Raw genomic sequence first — 20,245 nt, 5'->3', positions numbered from 1 at the left:
CCATCTTTAACGAGCAGGAGTCAAATCTGGTTAAGGAAATGATTCGTTTTAATTTCGACAGGGAAAAGATTAAGCATGAAGAAGAGGAGTAAAATATACTTTAGAGCTTCTTCCCCACATGGTCGTCCATCTTTGCCACACCTGACAAAACCTGATTTGTAAGAAAGCAAAAAAGCCTAATTTTTAGCCATTTGCTTATTTTTAGTCTAAAAGAAACATTTTTTTTCTTTTGAAAAATATCATTATTGTAAATGAGGTAAACATTCTTAAATATGATCCAAATTTCTGTGTTTCGAGTAAAAAAAAAAAAAAAAACTGCCAGTGGAGCTGCCAGAAGTTGCTTGGCTAGAATTCTTAAAACTAGCTAATAAATGTAAAATTAGATTATCTTACTAGTTTTAAGAATTCTAATCAAGCAACTTTTGCTTGCTGTACTGGCAGATTTTTTTTTATAACCAGAAACAAGAAAATTTGGATCATATAGTGGAGTCTCCATATAGTCTCCATGGGTGGAGACTTAATTCAACCGGATTTCCTGTTCGAAAAATACCTGAAAAAAAAGGTGTCGCCTGCAGGAACGAGAGAGTGGCACTGAAGCAAGGATTGACAGCACCCCCCTCAACCACCCTGAGTGAGCTCTTAGTTTTTAGACAAAAAAAAAATGAGTTGTTAACCTGTGCGCGCACGGGAGCATTGACTCATCACCGCTCAAGAAAAGAGCAGACACAGAAACTGACTGCAGGAAGGAGGATTTCCTGTTCATTGCGATCAATAGGAGAAAGGGGTGGAGGATGTTTTTTTAAGTCCAGCATCTCTGAGCACCAACTTGTCATATCAGCAGGTGAGTGGTTGAGCCAGGTGGAGTTGCGGTCCAGTGCAGAGCAGCCACGTAGCACTGCACAGACAATGTCACCCTGCAGCGCTACAGCAATCAGCTGTGGCTGATCCTAAATCAAGGCTGAGCAGAATGTTAACCTAAAGGTGGATATGGTTACAGTTTTGGGCAGAAATATCATATTTTAAGTGAGTTGCGCTAAACTGCCAAAATAAATATTACATACATCTACAGCACTATTAGATACTCATTTATACAGGTTATCAGCAAGAAAAGTAATTTAGGTGTTACTGCTCTTTAAGAAAATCTACCTTATTTTGAATAATGTTATTTTTCTAGAGAAGAATGATTTTTTTCTTCTTAGACTAAAAATAAGATAAAATGTCTAAAAATTAGACTTTTTAATGTTCTTAGAAATGAGTTTTTGCAGTGTGCTTACTAAACATTTCAAATGCACTTAAAACTTATTTACTGTAAATTCAGCAAAACAGTGAAATGGATGAAGTGTGTTTCTGATCTCACAGAAAGAGAAAAAATGATTCTGTGGTTTATTTCTAATGACACCAGCAAGCTGCTGTTCCCCTTGGTGGATTCACCTTTATTGTACAACTTCTGCAAAATGCAAATAATGACAAACATAGAGCCATTAGGTCATCCAGAGCACTTCTGCTAAATTTACCCCCATACACAGGGTTTAAAACTTTACACATCTGCCAATATAGGTTATTTTATTAACACTCTCACTGATCATTGCTTAAGTTTGTGGACGTACTGTAATTTAAATTCACACATACATTAAATTATTTTGTAAAGTAAAAAATACGCACTCCGGGGGTCTCATTTAGGGTTGTTATGCTGTGAAAATTTAACCTCACAGTTATTGTGACCAAAATTATCACAGTTTTCGGTATAATAGCGGTATTTTTTAATGTGTTACATTTTCAGACAACTAAATAAACCCTGTATATCAGGAAAATAGCCCTCAGTTTGTGTCTAAATTTTGCCTAAAATTTGTTATTTTGTAATTATGTTGTTTATTTGTTTACATTTTTCCATTTAGTCTTTAAAATACCAATATTTGTGCATAACTTCTTATATTTTTTCTGTTTGATGTCATCATTTAAAAATATTAGATCAGATAATACTCCGTACTCAAGTAGCCTTCTAATCAGATACTTTTTTACCCTTACTTGAGTAATAAACCCTATATCAGGAAAATATTGTCCTCGGTTTGTGTTCTTCCAGTGAGCTTTGCAGATGTGGGAAAATGTCATCAGGCAGTAATCATTGTTAAATTCACAACTATTCTCGGAGAGAGACCAACTCTCATCTGCCCCTGGGAGCCCCGTAATGCATAGCATCATTTCAACATGGGGGTGTCCGCGACACGGTTTATATGCAGGTAGCGGTGCTGCGGCTGCTTTATATAGCGACTTGTTGCATTCTCCCTCAACCCAAATCCTCGGATCACGCATTTTAGCTAAAACGCTAACGTTAGCTTGCCTTGCGTTGACTGTAAAGTTGTGGGTGATGGTCACGCACATGTGTCATGAGATTTGAAGCGTTGCTGCCTTTCACAGACTCTTTTTCTGCACGTGCTGCAAACAGGATAGCCGTCTTCTATAAAATGTCCCTCGGCATTCTCCAAATATCCAAAAAAATGCCCATACTTCCCACTTTGTCTTCTTTGAGGGATAATAAATGTCCTGAGCGCTGCCGTCTCCTCCTTTGGCCATTATTTCAGCTTTAGCTTCAAGAAAGTTTTGGTTGTAAACAACAAAGTGCGCATGTGCCGCCGGCAACTTCAGCAGATGATACGGTGGCTGGTAAGGGTCACCGCGCCTACATCGCAGCTTCGGTAATCCACTGAGATAATATATATTTTAAAAAACAAGATGGTTATTATTACTGTCAACTTTTTTTTTTTTACCGGGGTTTACCGCTACACCGGTTACCGTGACATCTCTCAATAATGAAGTTCTACACAGATTTGAAGCATGCTTTCTTCATTCTGACATTTATAGTGTAATCACCATTTTCAGTGCTAGCTGGGTGGAAAACATGCAGCTGTCAGTGAATTATAAAGAACAACAACTACAGACAACTCCGATAACAGGGCTTCATCCATCCTGCGCACAGTGAAAGAATAAAAAGAGTCTGACCTGGAGACTCGATTGACAATGCAGAGGAAGGCACCCAAGGGTAGAACGGAGACCAAGAACCAGGGGAAGACGATGCCCACCATCCCCAAGCAAAAAAGCACCAGAGTTAGGTTCTGCAGCAGCATCTCAGCGTGCATGGTCAGTCGCACATCCACTGCAGAGAGGAGAAATAAAATGCAGACAGAAATCAGAAGGGATGTTTAAACAGGCCCATTTTGAACAGGGATAGACTAATAGATCGGTCAGCCAATAAATTGAGCTGGTATTCAGATTTTTATTTATTTACTGGCATCAGCCAATATAAATCTTGTGTAGAGCTGATTTAAAAATCCATGGGCAGCCTGGTGCTGCTGCCAAATCTTATATAGATGGTAAATGGCCTGTATTTGTATAGCACCTTCTTACGGTTCTACAACCCCCCAAGGTGCTTCACATCACCATCAGTCATTCACCCATTCACACGCTGGTGGTGATGAGCTACGATGTAGCCACAGCTGCCCTGGGGTACACTGACAGAGGCGAGGCTGCCACGCACTGGCGCCACCGGTCCCTCCGACCACCACCAGCAGGCAAGGTGGGTTAAGTGTCTTGCACAAGGACACAACAGCAGCATTCTCTGGTCAGAGCTGGGATCGAACCTGCAACCTTCCAATTACTGGACAACCCGCTAACCTCCTGAGCTACTGCTGTCTCTAGATGTATCTTTATGTTCCAGAAAAATATCTGCTTAATAAATACTCTAAAACATTATAGTCAACAGACATTTATTATTATTTAGCTGTTTTTATATTTAATACTTGATCAGTTTATTAATTTGTTAGATTAACGTAAATGATTGCTTTTGCACAAAATTAACTGGTTGTTTAAATTCACTGTTCGATAAAGGATTCAGGTTCAGAAAAGCTGTGCATCCCCTGTTGGCGTTAGCAACATTTTAGCCTGCAAATAGGGTAAAAACGTCTTATTGATATCGGCCACTAAAATCGGCCCAAAAACTCAGCAGCACGTCAGCTAACAGCTGACCACTGCATAATGGCATCGGTACCAGAAAAAACATATTGATTGATCTCTAATCTTAAACAAATGAGAACCCATTCTGGTTTATATTTAGTAACACATTTGGAGACATTTGACCATTTCTAAGGTAAAAAAGAACATTAAAATTCTGGTTCCCAAAGACAAGAAGAAACCAGATGAATCCAAGTTGAAGCTGAAATGATCCAACTGTGTTAAAACAGTGAGATGAGCTCTCTACTTCCTCAGACAACTCAGGAGCTGGCTAGAAAAACGGATTCTCTGCTGAAAGCTAATTTTTTCCCTCTCTTTTGGTGTGTGAGATCTGCAGGTAACAGAAAAAATAGACATGTCAAAGAAAAACGCAAGTGAAGTGGATAACAGAGAGCAACTCACTAGGGAAAAGGCTCCATGCCAAATCACGCTGCGTCTCAGCACTACACCTTGTCAACCACAGTGACATCACTGACTGAGAGCTCTCCTGAGGGAAAGATTCTCAGTCAAGACAAATCAAGCCTCACCCTCGTCCATGTCCCTGGAGAAGCGGGTCAGGATACGACCTAGAGGTGTCGTATCAAAAAAGCGCATGGGGCTGAAGAGGAGCCGGCGAAACAGTTTGCGGTGGAGCACAGAGGCGGCCTTCGTGGTGCACTGTCGAAGCAAATCACATGTTGTGTTTGAACATGAGACCTGACACATGTAAACAAACTGCTTCGACAAACATATGGCAGCAATCATAAGTGGGATAAACAGACAGAAAAAAAGCCTCACAATGCTGAGGTGCTCACATGTTGCCTGCAGTTTCCACAGACTATCTCACCATATGCTGAGCATGTGCATGGCACTGGGTGGCTGTTCTCTTTCCTCGTACGAGGAAGGCTGTCAAATCCTGATTTATAATGAGTTTCTAGAGGCTTACATAAAGGTCATGACCCAATTCGCAAGAGACATTTCGCCAATTGGACAGAAATTACATGTGGCAGCAAAGAACAAATTAATTCTATTAATGGAATATTTAACACTTGCAAAAGATCCTGTCACAGCTAGAGGTAAAAAAAGATCAGCCATCTTTGAAGAATTAGCCATTTTAAATGGCACGCATTAACGTGGGGGGGACTAACCTCTGTGGTGCTGTGTCGGGATGGGTTAGTGAGGAAAAAGAGGATGCACACCCGGAGGGGGCACTGACATGAACGAGCACACACACACACATGCACACACACACATGCAAAAACACACACACACGCAGACAAACACGCACACAAGTGCATGCAAGTACACACACACACACACACACACAAGTGCATGCAAATACACACACACACACACACACACACACACACACACACACACACACGCGCACACACACACACACACACACACACACACACACACACACACACACACACACACACACACACACACACACACACACACACACACACACACACACACACCAAATACACAAACACACATATGCACAAACACACCATATGCACAAACACACACACACACACACACACACACACACACACACACACACACACACACACACACACACACACACACACACACACACACACACACACACACACACGTATGCACATGCACATACAATACAGGCCAAAAGTTGGGGCACACAAGAGAGACAGGCTGACAGACAGACCAAAGCCCCATTCCCATCTGTACCGGGTCGGCCCGGGCCGGGTAGCCCCAGTCGGCCCCAGCCTGGCCCGGTTGATTCCACACATCCTTGTCTTAAGCCCATGTGGGCTGATTCTACCCACCAATCAGAGGCTTGCTCTAATGGAAGGTGTGAATTTGCTGTCAGCAGTGGGTGTGTTGGCCCTGGCCGGCCTGAAGCAGACCCAATCGAGAAGAGGGCTGAGAATGAGCCTTGGTTGGCCCGGAAAAATACCAGGCTACCCAGATATGTAAACAACCTACACTACCCGGCCCGGGCCGACCCGGTACAGATGGGAATGGCCCATTACATATCTGGGTGGCCTGGAATTTTCCCCGGCCAACCAAGGCTCATTCTCGGCCCTCTTCCCGAGGGGTACTGCTTCAGGCCGACCAGGGCCAACACGCCCACTGCTGACAGCAAATTCACACCTTCCATTAGAGCAAGCCTCTGATTGGTGGGTAGAATCAGCCCATTCACACCTTCCATTAGAGCAAGCCTCTGATTGGTGGGTAGAATCAGCCCACATGGGCTTAAGGCAAGGATGTGTGGAATCAACCGGGCCAGGCTGGGGCCGACTGGGGCTACCCGGCCCGGGCCGACCCGGTACAGGTGGGAATGGGGCTAAAGCCTTTGTAGAGCGGTGAGGAGTAGCAGTAGACAACATGCTAATAGGATTTGGCCAGCAGCTATTTTCCATTATAGTGCCTCGACCACATGAGCATGAAAAAAGGACAATTAGGGAGGAACACTTAACTGTAAAGCCCAATAATACATCATGATTTTATATCACTGCCAGGTCCATTAGTGGTTAAAACAGGACAAAGCGTGTAGGATGCTTACCTTCACAAACACAAGCCCTCTCACGGTCTTCAGAAGTAAGGCGGCGCCCATGGAGACGACGTAAACAGTTGAGTAATACTGGATGTGAGGGTTGAGCCTCATGCTGGTGCTCACCATCGTTTCGTTCCCTGAGATTAATGATGTGTTCTGAGGGCAGATGGAGCAACAAATTTCAAAGTATGAAGAAGACGAAGAGGAAGAAAAAAAACATTTCCCATTTGGTCTCTAATAAAACTGAGAAAAGCACATCTTGGCTTAAAATAAGTGCGCTGAAAATCAGTCAGTCTGGTGATGTTTGCTATTCCGAGCACATCTCTCAACAGCAGCGGCTGCCTGCTTTGCTGCACATCTGTTTCTCAAGCGCTCATGCTTGTTTTAATTAAGTTTACTGAGGTGCCGTTACTTTTTTAATCATGCACATTCAGATTAATGCTCAGACTGCTGCCACAACTCACTGAAGCACAGTAGTTATTTTTCTTTTGGGAGCCGAACACACACTAAAGAGAGGCGTCTTTTATAATGAAGCAGGATCATCTCTTGGCTTACCCCACTGCCCTGCCTGATCCAGTGGCTCAGCCACCAGTTACTGAAGGCTATACTGCCCGTGGTAAAGAGGAAGAAGAGGGCATTGATGATGAAGACTACTGGACCCCCTGCTGCTTTGATGTATGCTCCGTACACAGGCCAGGCGACTGCACCCGAGCCTTTTTCCTCAGCTTTCATCAGTTGTTCTGAATACAAGGACAAGGAAGAAAACGTTTACAGCTTCCTTTTGGAGTCTAGAGTAAGATGTGACAGGCTCTCTCACCTCTGTTCTTGCATTCCACCTTTGGTTTGATCTTGGCAACATCAACAGCACCATTAACCTTTTTCACTGCTTCGGTTTGTTGTTTGTTTTTCAAATTCTTTCTCACCAGATTCTGCAAAGACGAGCACAGCAATGGTGAATAAAACTCTGAACAATACCAAAACAAACCAGAACAGCCTTAATAACAACATGCTGTCTTTAAACAAAGACACGAGTGCTGCAATCTTTTTCAGCTCACCGGTGAATCAATTCACACATAAATAATGAAAGACCTGGTATACATTAACATTTCCGCGCTACTGGGCCCGTCTGTCTGTTCTCATGAATTATTCAGCCTGTAATGTTCAGTGTTACAGTGTAGCAGGGGCAAAGATCCTTTATTCAGAGGAGCTGTCTTTGTTCCTCCTGTGCCCCTGGCCTTACCTCCTGTTGCACGCTGTTGAATAGGGTGGCATAGTCACGCTCTTTACCCATTAGATGTGCATGGGTGCCATGCTCAGCAATCTGCCCATCCTTCATCAGAACAACATCATCACACTCAGGCAGATACTGAAAAGGAAGCAACAAAATAATTTCTTTCAGATACTGTTTAGAAAATGTTCAGATAACAGGAGGATCTACGTTTGCTTTGAAAGTTCTGGTAGTTTGGGAAAGTAGACTGACATTAAAAGTCCCTTGAAATGATGACTATTACCCACAACCTTTCATTTCTGAGGTAAAAAACCCCAACAGAAAACAGGAAAACACAGGGCTGTGTCATTATGGAATATTTAGACTCTGAAAATATTGTAATAAATTATCATAGTGTTTGTTAATATGATTAAGCAGCTGTTAATACTTTATTAAATAGTTTATTAATGCTTAATAACGCACTAAGCAACGTTAATGAAGGGACCGCTGTTGTAAAGTGTTAACAAGTATTACTATATTGTTATATCTTGTTTTATTATTCTTGTTGGAATCTGAACTCTTGTCATCTTAGATGGTAAATAGCCTGTATTTGTATAGCGCCTTCTTGGGGTTCTCCAAGGCGCTTTACAACACAATCAGTCATTCACCCATTCACACACACATACACACACTGGTGATGATGAGCTATGATGTAGCCACAGCTGCCCTCCACAACCACCAAAAGCTTATCAAATAAATTTAATAAGTCGTAATTATTATGTTTGATCATATTCTTCTGTAATTTTTGTACGTATTCTAAAGAAGTGGATTCCAGGAGAATAGTCTTTACTCTGGGGAAGACTGATGGGGATCCTTAAATAAACAAATAAACAAACATTACGCGTAATCTCAAACATGATTACAAGAGCATGTGAGATTAGTGAATACTCGGAGCATGTTGGAAATAAGCCCTTTTCAGATAGACATTCTGGAACATTTGCGGACAATTCAATCCGGTTTTTAACCGGAACTGTGTTTTCAGACACACCACTTTTGTACCGGAACTTGTCCTGTCGGCTGCGTTCACACAGCAGGGAAAAGTTCCAGATGTCTGACGGCGGCGGGGGGTGGGGGGGGGGGGGTGGGGGGAATCGGACTCATGCTAAGAAGAAGAAGAAAATATCATTTCTATAACGCCTCTCAAGATAAAAATCACGAGGCGCTTAAGCATAATTCTGTGCACACGAAGACGCATAAGAGACCTGGATGATGAAGCTCAATGGTTAAAGGAATCACTGAAGCGGTGTGAAGCGGTGTGAAGAGCTCTGTCGCGCGTCTAGTCGGTACCGTAGGAGGCGAGCTGCCGTGGTTCGCCGCACGCTACAGCAGCGGGCTATCTAGGTGCGCACGGCGTCCCCCGGTCCCCTCCTCCTCCCCCTCCCCCTTGTCCGGAACTCTACCTCACCAGTCTGAAGCAGCCACCCTGTCCGTAACAAGTCCGGACCTGTTACTAGGGGCTTCGTCCGGATAAATTACGGAACACGTTATCCGGATGTTTGTATTCAGACACAAAGGTCTTACGGACAGAGTCCGGAACATTTCCGTTTGTCATGGCCTGTCTGAAGGGGGCTCACTGCATCAAAGTGTGACTCAACATTTGAATTTACTATGATTGATTAGTTGAGCAGCCATCTTGGATTGGACACAATCAATGGTAATTAACTGTAGATGTACATCTGATAGTTAATTTGTGAGTGTTTAATAAAAGTCCGTTCTATGTTTTGTGAGCTACTTCACAAAATGTTGATGTTTCACAATCAGTTAGCATTCATTTGAATGAGAATGACTCTCGGCTGGTATGCTATGTGTTATGGCTGTTTCTGTGTTTGCTGATCCTCATCAGCTTTAGAAGCACTCTTTAGTGGGTCCTGACCTGCAGCTGATGCGTTACAAAGATCACGGTCCTCCCTTTAGCGGTGCCCCGAATGGCTCTGTTGAAGATGTGTGAACCCACACAAGCATCAACAGCACTGAGCGGGTCGTCCAGGAGAAGAATGGGCCGCTCGCTGTAGAGTGCACGAGCCAGACTCACTCTCTGACGCTGTCCTCCACTCAGGTTGGCACCTCTCTCTCCTATCTAGAGAGAAGAAAAAATAAGTGATCTGTTCTGTTAGGAAAATCAAAGCTTACAGCTGGGACATGTCGTCCACAAACCTCTGTCATGTCTCCATATGGAAGCTCTGCAAGATCCGGGAGAAGACAGCACGCTTCCAGCAAAGCATTGTATCTGATGTAGAAAAAATGTAAGCAAAAATGGAGATGGTGTAAACCAAGCCTGGATGCTTTGTTTTTGCAGCATCATTATGCAAATGATGGTCTTACTTGACTGAGTCATATTCGTGTCCAAACAGAATGTTCTCCTTCAGTGAGTCATTAAGGATCCATGCTTGTTGGGACACATAAGCGAAACTGCCACTTGCAGCCACTTTACCTTCCACCAGAGTCATCTGCAGCACAAAAACACCAAGTTGGACTCAGAAAATGGTTTTTTTAAACTTTTCTAATTTGGGGGAATTGGAGTGAGCCAAAAAAGATGTTTTCATTACTCATGAAAGACACCATAACAGCATCTGACCTGCCCAAGCAAAGCTGACAGAAGAGAGCTCTTTCCACTCCCGACGCCTCCACAGACTCCAACCAAAGAACCCTTGAACAAAAGAATGATACGATCCAGATGAAGGCTTCTCTAACTGTTTAGGGAACATTCCCCCGATGTATTTTTTTTCTGTTACCTGCTTGATTTGCAAGTTAATACGATGCAAGGTCTTGTGCAGCGGGGGCCGCATGCTCTGAGTTGAGGAGATGGTGCTTTGCGGACTCTCCTGCTCCATGTTTGTGAGGAGACTTTGTCCATTGGGTTCATCTTTGTTCTCCTTGTCGTTCTCAGAGGAAATGTACAAGCTGAGCTTCTCTCTGCGCAGCACACGCTTTATTCCTCCTTGCTTCTTAGGAGGCGGGTTTGACTTTGTGGCCGGGGAACGAGCCTTTTCCCAGGCCAGCGTGGCGTCCCGAAACTCCACCGTGTTGTAAGGGTCCTCTGTTTTGACTAAAATCACCTCTCGATCTTCCATCATAAAAAGCCTCTGAGGAGTCAAACAAGCCAAATTCTAAAACATTCTTCCCATAAAAACGCAACTTTACAGCAGTTATTCATTAAAGGACAATTAAAATCAATTTAGTAAAAATAAATGACTGTTTATGTGGTTTCACGAGCCAGAACCACAGCAACGACTCCACTACAGAGCTCAAGTCTTCGAGTACAGCTTGTACAGTTCTGGAGCACTTTGGTGTTTTATTATTCACTGCATGAGTTCAACCACAGATGAGCTTGAGTCTTTTAGTGGATCCTTGGCAGAAATGCTTGTTTACTTAACCCCAGCTGGCTGTGTGAAACTTCTCCCACCAGCATATGACTTTTAAACATGTGTTGGGAAACAGTACATCAAAAATGCCAGTATGTGGTGTGGGTGGAAAGGTCTTTAGCAACAGGATCGCCTTTTATTCACTCTAAGCAGGCTAAAACCTGCATGCCAATTCTCATACTGCATCTGTATACTGACTCTATTTTAGTCTGATGACCTGCAGAAATTGACATTTGCTTTTATTGAGAGGAAATGTTCAAAATCTCTTTTGAAGCTCTCGTTAACTCGTTATTTCAATAAATGTTGTGTGGTCTCTGGTATAAATGACTGCTTGGTGAGTCGTTCTATTCGGAAAAAAGCTCTGGCTCTCCTGCTTTAGGAAGTAGAAGTTAGCTGGAAAAGAGGGGAGGGCGGAAAATGAAAGAATTTCGAGTTTTATTCATTATTATTGATGATATTCAGACATCTCGCGTCTGATTGGCTAACAGAAACGCAATTCTACCACTGACTCTGTTCACTCTACAACACTGATGTTTTATCTCCACAAATATACCAAGCCTGAAGGCTTTATGCTGTGTTGTGGAGTTGCTAATGCTAACAGTTAGCTAATACTAGCAGAGACATTCTCTGCTGTTTCCTGGACACTAAACCAACAGCAGCCTTCCCCGTCGTGAGTCAAGATGAATGAGTCCATGAATGTTCATTTTCAGTGTGAGGTAGATCTGACTGGCTTTGTCTAATCCAAGCATGTTCCCATCTATATGGGGTGACGGTGGCATAGAAGTTAAAGAGCAAGTCACTCCAAATCAACATTTTTTTGCTGAAAAACTACATAAAAAGAGTGTCTTATCGTGCTGCAGACGCGTGTAGTCAATAATTCGGCACTTTAGTGCATCTTAGTTCAAATTAAAATATTCTGCCTAAAACTGTCAGCGATGCGCCGTCGTCAGGCAAAAACTCTGCACTGCAATCGAATTTAAATCTGCCATCGCTAATGGCTAGGAGGTACACTATGATGTTAGATGGTACATTATGATCTCACAATGTTGTGTGTGTGTGTGTGTGTGTGTGTGTGTGTGTATATTTGTTAGCGGCTCCGCCCTCTCGGTCTGCTAGGCAACAGCATTTGTTGCATTTTTCAAACAGGAAGTGGGAGTTGAGTAAGAATCTGGAAGGGGGTGACTTGCTCTTTTTAAGTGCTCGCCCCGTAATTGGAAGGTTGCAGGTTTGAGCACCGCTCAGTTTGTCACAGTCGTTGTGTCCTTGGGCAAGACTTAACCCACCTCGCCTGCTGGTGGTGGTCGGAGGGACCGGTGGCGCCAGTGCTCGGGAGCCTCGCCTCCGTCAGTGCGCCCCCAGGGCAGCTGTAGCTACATCGTAGCTCATCACCACTTGGGTGTGAATGACTGATTGTGTTGTAAAGCGCCTTGGGGGGCTCCAGGACTCTAGAAAGCCCTATATCAAATACAGGCCATTTACCATATTTTTATCAGTGGCTAAAGTAGGAAATAGGAGGAGTAGACTATTTTCAAGTTAAACCTGCACGTGAAACTCAGCATGACCCATCATATTTAAAAAAGTAAAAAATGTAAACAAAAATAACTAATGCAGGGGAGTTTTTTAAATTATATATCCAGAAGATGTTTCTGTCCTCACCTGAAATCTTTTGACTGCAACAGCACCTTCAGACAGCGCCCTCACAGCCAGCGGTGTGACTTTCAGGGCAAAGGTCATGGAGTTGAAAACAGCGACCACTGTGAAAGCCTGGTAAAGGACGTACCAGGATGGAGAAACACATTTGTAACATTTCTTTTCTTAGTTTCTGACATCAAAACTCCCATAGTCATGTCCCAACTCAGGGGATTTAGCAGACAGTGACAGAGTAAACACCATAACTCCTAAATACCTCAGCTGCAGTAAGGTCGTAACCCAAGGCCATGTGTAGGGTAAAGGTGCACACGCTTGCTATCACCACGACAATAGGAGCCACGCCCACTGTGAGACTCTGGATGAGCCCTGCTCTCTCTAGGATCCCCCTCTCCTCTGATCGTACCTCTGAAAAGGGGACATGAAAGAGAGAAATGAATAAGAGCAAAGAAAAAAAATATATAAAGGGGTTGAGTGACTCTCAAAGGGTTCTTCGATGAACACTCAACCCACAGCACCCCCAGAGCCGCTAACCCAACACGATGTGAAAACACAAACAGATAAAAAAGGGAGGACAAGAGCCGCCTTTATTGAAACAGGCTTGAAAACCTGCTGAGCCTTGAAAACTCTCCAGGCCTAACGCCCAATCCCCGACCTCTGTGACCCTGTGTGTATCTTTTAAATGCATGTGCTGGCTGCTTTGTTAACCCAGCACACAGGGTGCAAACGCAGGAGCAAGAAGCCTGAGCATCTTACGCCCCAACAGCACAGCGTGTGAAATATGAGAACTCCCTCCTCCTGGTGCGTCTCACACTGTTGAGATTCCCCTTAGATAGTTTCTGTGTGAACTACAAAGAATGAGTCATACATCTCAGGCAAAAACTCTGATCATCCATGTAATAGTGATACTAATTGAAAGGAATGGTTCTGTAACTCTTCAGGCTCGTTAGTAATTAGAGGGAATACCAATCACTGTAATGGCTTATTATAGAGCAGCAGCAGCATCCAATCCCACCTGGTTAATTTGAAGAATAATTAAAAGGAGGAAAATATCTTTTCTACAACCACATAAGAAAAAGACCATCGTCTCATAGATGAGATGAACAGCTTTAACAGAAAATCAAAGTATCGTAAGGCCCCAAACGCTATGCAAATTAACCTTGAGATATTTATTGTGACGGAGATTTCACCCCTTCTCCACACCTGCCACTTGATCTTCTGCAGGTGACAGGTGTTCAAGCAAAGTGGGACAATTTTCTGAGTGAAGGCCACATAAGCACCAAATTAAGTTCTGAGAAAAACCACCGGCTTCACACCCCAAACAGGAAATAAGCACCAAGCATTGAGCTGAGTCATTTAGGAAACACAACAGCCACTCACTGTGAATGTTCTGTGCAAAGGCGTCCTCCCAGCAATACATCTTGATGAACTTTATGCAGCTCAAGATCTCGTTCATGAGCCTCACGCGCCGATCAGTGACCGCCACGCACTTCTTGCGGAAGTACGCCGTCAGCCTCGATGCGAGCATCTGTCCAGACAGGAACAGGGGAAATGATGACAAAATAAGTGGCGGGAGAGGAAATGAAAGCAGACACAATCCCATTAGCCATGCTACAGGTCTGTCCAGGGGATCGGAGAGATAAACGCTTCTCACATCAACACCGGGCTCGCTGGCTGACAGGCTATGCCTTGGGTGTCATTTTTGTATCTTGAAACTAACTATAAGGCTGATAGGAAATCATTAGCAACAAAGTGCTTTGATAACCTAAATTAACTTTTCTGTCTTTGGAAAAACAAATCGTATCTATAAACTGTTAACAATCTGGTTTTACTTTGTTAGAAGTACAGGGAGTGCAGAATTATTAGGCAAGTTGTATTTTTGAGGAATAATTTTATTATTGAACAACAACCATGTTCTCAATGAACCCAAACAACTCAATAATATCAAAGCTGAATGTTTTTGGAAGTAGTTTTTAGCTTGTTTTTACTTTTAGCTATTTTAGGGGGATATCTGTGTGTGCAGGTGACTATTACTGTGCATAATTATTAGGCAACTTAACAAATATATACCCATTTCAATTATTTATTTTTACCAGTGAAACCTACAGGAGGGAGGTGGAATGGCTGGTGTACTGGTGCAGCAGCAACAACCTGGAGCTCAATGCTCAGAAGACAGTGGAGATGATTGTGGACTTCAGGAAAGTCACAGCCCCAACTCTCCCCCTCATCCTGACAGACACCCCCGTCACCACTGTGGACTCCTTCCGCTTCCTCGGAACCACCATCACACAGGACCTTAGGTGGGAGCCATCCATCAGCTCCCTGATCAAAAAGGCCCAGCAGAGGATGTACTTTCTGCGGCAGTTGAAAAAGGCCAAGCTGCTGGCCCAGATGATGGTGCAGTTTTACACGGCCATCATTGAGTCCATCATCACCTCCTCCATCGCTGTGTGGTACGCTGGAGCCACAGTGAGGGACAAACATAGACTGCAGCGCATTGTGCTCTCTGCTGAGAAGGTGATTGGCTGCAGCCTTCCATCTCTCCAGGACCTGTACGTCTCCAGAACTCGGGGGCGTGCAGGTCGGAGGTCGCTCCCCTCAGGCAGGAGGTTACGGTCCATCCGGACCAGAACCTCCCGCCATAAGAACAGCTTCTTTCCATCTGCCGTTAGACGTGAATAGCTTATAAACACACAACCATGCTCGTCTTCTGTACTCGACACAGCGTCACGTTATCGGCCATGTTACCATTACCTGCCATTTTTTATAGCTGAAAGTTTTATTCTATTTTATTCTATTTTTAATCTTATTATTCATGTTATATGTAGCACATTAGTACCAAAGCAAGTTCCTAGTTTGTGAATTGTTTGTTCACTGACAATGGCAATAAACCTTTTCTGATTCTGATTCTTTGTTTGCAAGGACACTCAAAAACCTGCCATCCATGGATTCTGTCAGTGTTTTGATCTGTTCACCATCAACATTGTGTGCAGCAGCAACCACAGCCTCCCAGACACTGTTCAGAGAGGTGTACCGTTTTCCCTCCTTGTAAATCTCACATTTGATGATGGACCACAGGTTCTCAATGGGGTTCAGATCAGGTGAACAATGAGGCCATGTCATTAGTTTTTCTTCTTTTATACCCTTTCTTGCCAGCCACGCTGTGGAGTACTTGGACGCGTGTGATGGAGCATTGTCCTGCATGAAAATCATGTTTTTCTTGAAGGATGCAGACTTCTTCCTGTACCACTGCTTGAAGAAGGTGTCTATCAGAAACTGGCAGTAGGACTGGGAGTTGAGCTCGACTCCATCCTCAACCCGAAAAGGCCCCACAAGCTCATCTTTGATGATACCAGCCCAAACCAGTACTCCACCTCCACCTTGCTGGCGTCTGAGTCGGACTGGAGCTCTCTGCCCTTTACCAATCCAGCCACGGGCCCATCCATCTGGCCCATCAAGACGCACTCTCATTTCATCAGTCCATAAAACCTTAGAAAAATCAGTCTTGAGATAGTTCTTGGCCCAGTCTTGACGTTTCAGCTTGTGTGTCTTGTTCAGTGGTGGTCGTCGTTCAGACCTTTCTTACCTTGGCCATGTCTCTGAGTATTGCACACCTTGTGCTTTTGGGCACTCCAGTGATGTTGCAGCTCTGAAATATGGCCAAACTGGTAGCAAGTGGCATCTTGGCAGCTGCACGCTTGACTTTTCTCAGTTCATGGGCAGTTATTTTGCGCCTTGGTTTGTCCACACGCTTCTTGCGACCCTGTTGACTATTTTGAATGAAACGCTTGATTGTTCGATGATCACGCTTCAGAAGCTTTGCAATTTTAAGACTGCTGCATCCCTCTGCAAGATATCTCACTATTTTTTTTACCTTTCTGAGCCTGTCAAGTCCTTCTTTTGACCCATTTTGCCAAAGGAAAGGAAGTTGCCTAATAATTATGCACACCTGATGTAGGGTGTTGATGTCATTAGACCACACCCCTTCTCATTACAGAGATGCACATCACCTAATATGCTTAATAGGTAGTAGGCTTTCGAGCCTATACAGCTTGAGTAAGACAACATGCATGAAGAGGATCATGTGGACAAAATACTCATTTGCCTAATAATTCTGCACTCCCTGTATTCTTGTTTCTTCAGACTCCTCTCCGATGCTCACAACAGCTCAAAAACCACCTCAACATACCATGATAGGGTAGAAGATGATGAAAACAGCAGATCCCAGCAGAGCAGTGGGGCCCAGGAAGTAGGACGTATAAAAAAGACCAAGTATCCCCACTAAGGGCCCCCCCACCAGCAGGCAACCCACTGACACAGATTCATACAGCCGCTGTCCGTCACAGGAGCACATGTTGATCAGCTGAAGAGGGAGACAGCGATTGGAAACACGAATTAGACATTAAAATCTCTAAAATGCTAAAACCAAGACACAGGTTTCTACGTTTCCCCACCCTCAGAACATCTGATTTGTTCGGACCAAAGCAGGCTTGATGAAATGGTCAGATTTAAACCCATCTAAATTCTCTTTGCAGATAAATGTTCTTAATTTGGGCACAAGTCCCCTGCAGCCTACCTCGCCTGGACTGATGTCTTTAGTGCTGCGCAGGCGGAGGATCTTCTGGAATGCAAACGTGAGAGCTGCCCCGCGCAGGCGTGCAGCAGTGCGGTAGTTGACGGCCCACATGAGCGCCAGGGACCAAGAGCGCATCAGCTCCATGAGGAAGATCCCAACTACCAGAGACAGGCCGTACGGCACAGAATGCTGCGGGCTCTGGGAATACTCCAGGAGAGCTCGGACCAGAAGGGCCTGGGCACGGAACGGTGAGAGCAGGGATGAGTGGGCACGGAACAAATAAAAAGAAAGCTAGATCAAGGCTAAATGAGATATAAATATGGATACAAATAACAGAACATAGATGAAACATAAAATAGATTAAAAACATTTTCAGGGTGGAAGGCATAAAGAATAAAATGCAAGAAGGCTGCTACGGCCTTTAATGCTTGCTAATCTGCAGAAATAATAAAGTGCTTTGTTCCTTAAATAGATGAGGGATGTCTAACAAATGCTGCACTGTGTGAAAAATAAATCCACTTAATGCTATAAAATAGGAAAGGAGTCATCTAATGGGGCACACATACCAAATCATCAAATCAAAACAAAAACAACAAACAGAAGAACTCAGAAATGATTAATTCACTGTGATCAGTTCAGAAATATGCACTCTTCTGAATATTTACACTCACACCAATCCAAATCTGTCAGAATATAAAACTGTATAAATATAGATTTTACTGTTGGAAGCTTTGTAATCTCCTCATACGTTTTCTTCTAAATCTTTAGTCCAACATGAAACAGGATGAAGTGATTTAAAGTAAATAAATACATGGACTTGGCGCTCTGAGCAAGCAATCGTACTCAAAGCCAAATCAGCTCAGCAGAAAGAGAAATGGAAGATTTGGACAGGACTCACTGGCCCAACGAAGCCTGCCACCATTGTGAGGAGGAGGGAGAAGATGGCCACCAGCATACGAGTTTGGCAGAACCTCCAGAAGACTCTTGTCAGAGAAGCTCCTTCCCGCCCGCGCCTTTTCAGCTCATCGTGCCACAAAGATTCAAGTCTGAAACCAAAATATCAGGAGCACGAATAATGAGAAACCTGATGACTTTTTTTCAATCGCTGGCACGAGTTCTGTACAAAGTGCTGTAACACTGCCTGTTAACTGCATGTAAAAGTTGGCCTTTATGAAGGGCAAAATTGTAATAAATAAAAAGGATATTTTATGTATTGCTCTTTTCCCCTTAAATTATGTAAAAGCAGTTTATCAGACTGCCCAGAGGTACAACGGGAGGTATAAACAACCTGGCAGGCAATCATTCTAGTTAAAAACCACTAGAGAAAAATTAAGGCAGCCAGCGTGATAATAATGTAAAGGTGACCTCCGATATACAATCATGAATGATGCATGACATAATTAGACTCAGAAAGGTACCAACCATGTTAAAGATGTGCTAATGTACTTCTATTGCTGCGTAATGCTTCTTCAAGTGGATAAATATCTTGTTGGCCAAATGCTTCACGGCTAATGACTCCATAACACAGCAGCTGCAGAAGGTAATTTATGCCCAAACGACTTTATTAAAAACGTATCACAGATAGACAGAGCATTAAGCCAACTACACTCTCACAACGCCTGATAATTACGACTCCAAGTCAAATGCTGCCGAATCTTGGAAATCGCAATTAAACAGCAGCTGAAAGCTGTTGAGTCTGCTCAAATATGAGAACTAATAGAGTCGTAATAAGGACTTTTTGAAGAACTTGAGAGGCAATGTCAAAATTTAAGTTGGAATGTCCATAATGGCGCTGTGTTAGGAGCAATGGAAACACCTAGGCTCTGTGTGAAAGCAAAGACGATTGTTTCTGAGTAAAAACAGGTCTTTTCAGTCAAATATCTACAAGGTTCCTCCAGTCAAGGAAGAACTCTGATGTAGCAATAGAAAAAGAAATCTCCACGTTTCTTTGTGTAGTTTTAGCTATTTGTTCACAGCTATTGGTCCAAATGATCTGTGATGTTAATTCTTATAGTTTTGTGTGATTAGAAACGTTTGACTTCAGCATCTACTTAATTTACTTTAGTTATAAAATACTCCTTCTTCCTGAGAATTGTTCTTGGTTAAGTTTGAAACTAAAACTTTATTTTCCATAAAGTGACAGTTTTAAGAAAAGAAAGAATAAGCCTCACTCTGAAAAGGTTAGTTAGGATCTTACCTGTTGCTATTTGAACAAGCTCAGAGATAATTTCTGAGCAACGTTTTATCCAACAGTTGTTTTAAGAACTTTTAAAATGTGAATGTCACATTACATGGTTGTTTACATAGAGTACTGTAGATATTTACAGCAGAGCTAGCTACTGTAGATCTTCTGGGTGGAATTTCATTAATATTCTGCCAAAGTAACCATGAAATGTGACATCTACGTCAATTTAAAGGTCATAATACAGCATATTTATACCCTGCTATGAAACATTTGAGATTGGAATTGTTTTAAGTGACCCTTAAGCCTAGTTTATACTTCTCAGTTAGCAAGTTTGCACTCACACACACATACGTTTTGATGGAGAAGCTTTCCTTTTATACTTCTCCATTGGTGTTTCAGCTTTGCAAAGCAATTCTCCACCAGGAGAGCGGGGACGTATACATTTTCTGGCAGGTTTACCTACCATTGCAGTAGCATCTGTGGTCGACAGCAGTTTATTTACTTCAGCTTGTACACGCAGTACCACTCAAGGAGCAATGGCTGACAGAGAGCAATTTTTCAAAGAGTTGTAACTGCTAGATCTCAAGGAACAAAAACTTTACAAAGAATTCACCGGGAAGAAAAAAAGCACTGGCGCTTTTGACAAATTTAAAGGAAGTAGCGTCAAGCCGAAAATGAT

The 20,245-nt window shown here is 43.2% G+C and overlaps 1 protein-coding gene across 1 annotated transcript in view; it reads right to left on the bottom strand.

The window, feature by feature from the left end:
- The window catches only part of wu:fb13g09 (ATP-binding cassette sub-family C member 5), a 38,346-nt gene that overhangs the window by 8,812 nt on the left and 9,289 nt on the right, over window positions 1–20,245 (bottom strand). The window contains exons 4-20 of the mRNA XM_015949649.3: window positions 18,280–18,427; window positions 17,382–17,615; window positions 16,995–17,168; window positions 14,186–14,333; window positions 13,065–13,213; window positions 12,815–12,922; window positions 10,529–10,879; window positions 10,372–10,443; window positions 10,119–10,243; window positions 9,951–10,023; window positions 9,670–9,873; window positions 7,770–7,895; window positions 7,347–7,458; window positions 7,085–7,269; window positions 6,539–6,685; window positions 4,533–4,662; window positions 2,998–3,151 (exon numbers count right to left, since the gene is read on the bottom strand). Coding sequence (XP_015805135.1) covers window positions 2,998–3,151; window positions 4,533–4,662; window positions 6,539–6,685; window positions 7,085–7,269; window positions 7,347–7,458; window positions 7,770–7,895; window positions 9,670–9,873; window positions 9,951–10,023; window positions 10,119–10,243; window positions 10,372–10,443; window positions 10,529–10,879; window positions 12,815–12,922; window positions 13,065–13,213; window positions 14,186–14,333; window positions 16,995–17,168; window positions 17,382–17,615; window positions 18,280–18,427 — 2,640 coding nt within the window. The remainder of the gene's footprint in view (window positions 1–2,997; window positions 3,152–4,532; window positions 4,663–6,538; window positions 6,686–7,084; window positions 7,270–7,346; window positions 7,459–7,769; window positions 7,896–9,669; window positions 9,874–9,950; window positions 10,024–10,118; window positions 10,244–10,371; window positions 10,444–10,528; window positions 10,880–12,814; window positions 12,923–13,064; window positions 13,214–14,185; window positions 14,334–16,994; window positions 17,169–17,381; window positions 17,616–18,279; window positions 18,428–20,245) is intronic.

This window comes from Nothobranchius furzeri, chromosome 1 (genome assembly GCF_043380555.1).
Source record: "Nothobranchius furzeri strain GRZ-AD chromosome 1, NfurGRZ-RIMD1, whole genome shotgun sequence".
In the NCBI taxonomy this organism is placed as follows: domain Eukaryota; kingdom Metazoa; phylum Chordata; class Actinopteri; order Cyprinodontiformes; family Nothobranchiidae; genus Nothobranchius; species Nothobranchius furzeri.
The sequence above is the reverse complement of the archived record's forward strand: the minus strand, read 5'-3'. Positions and strand labels throughout refer to the sequence as shown.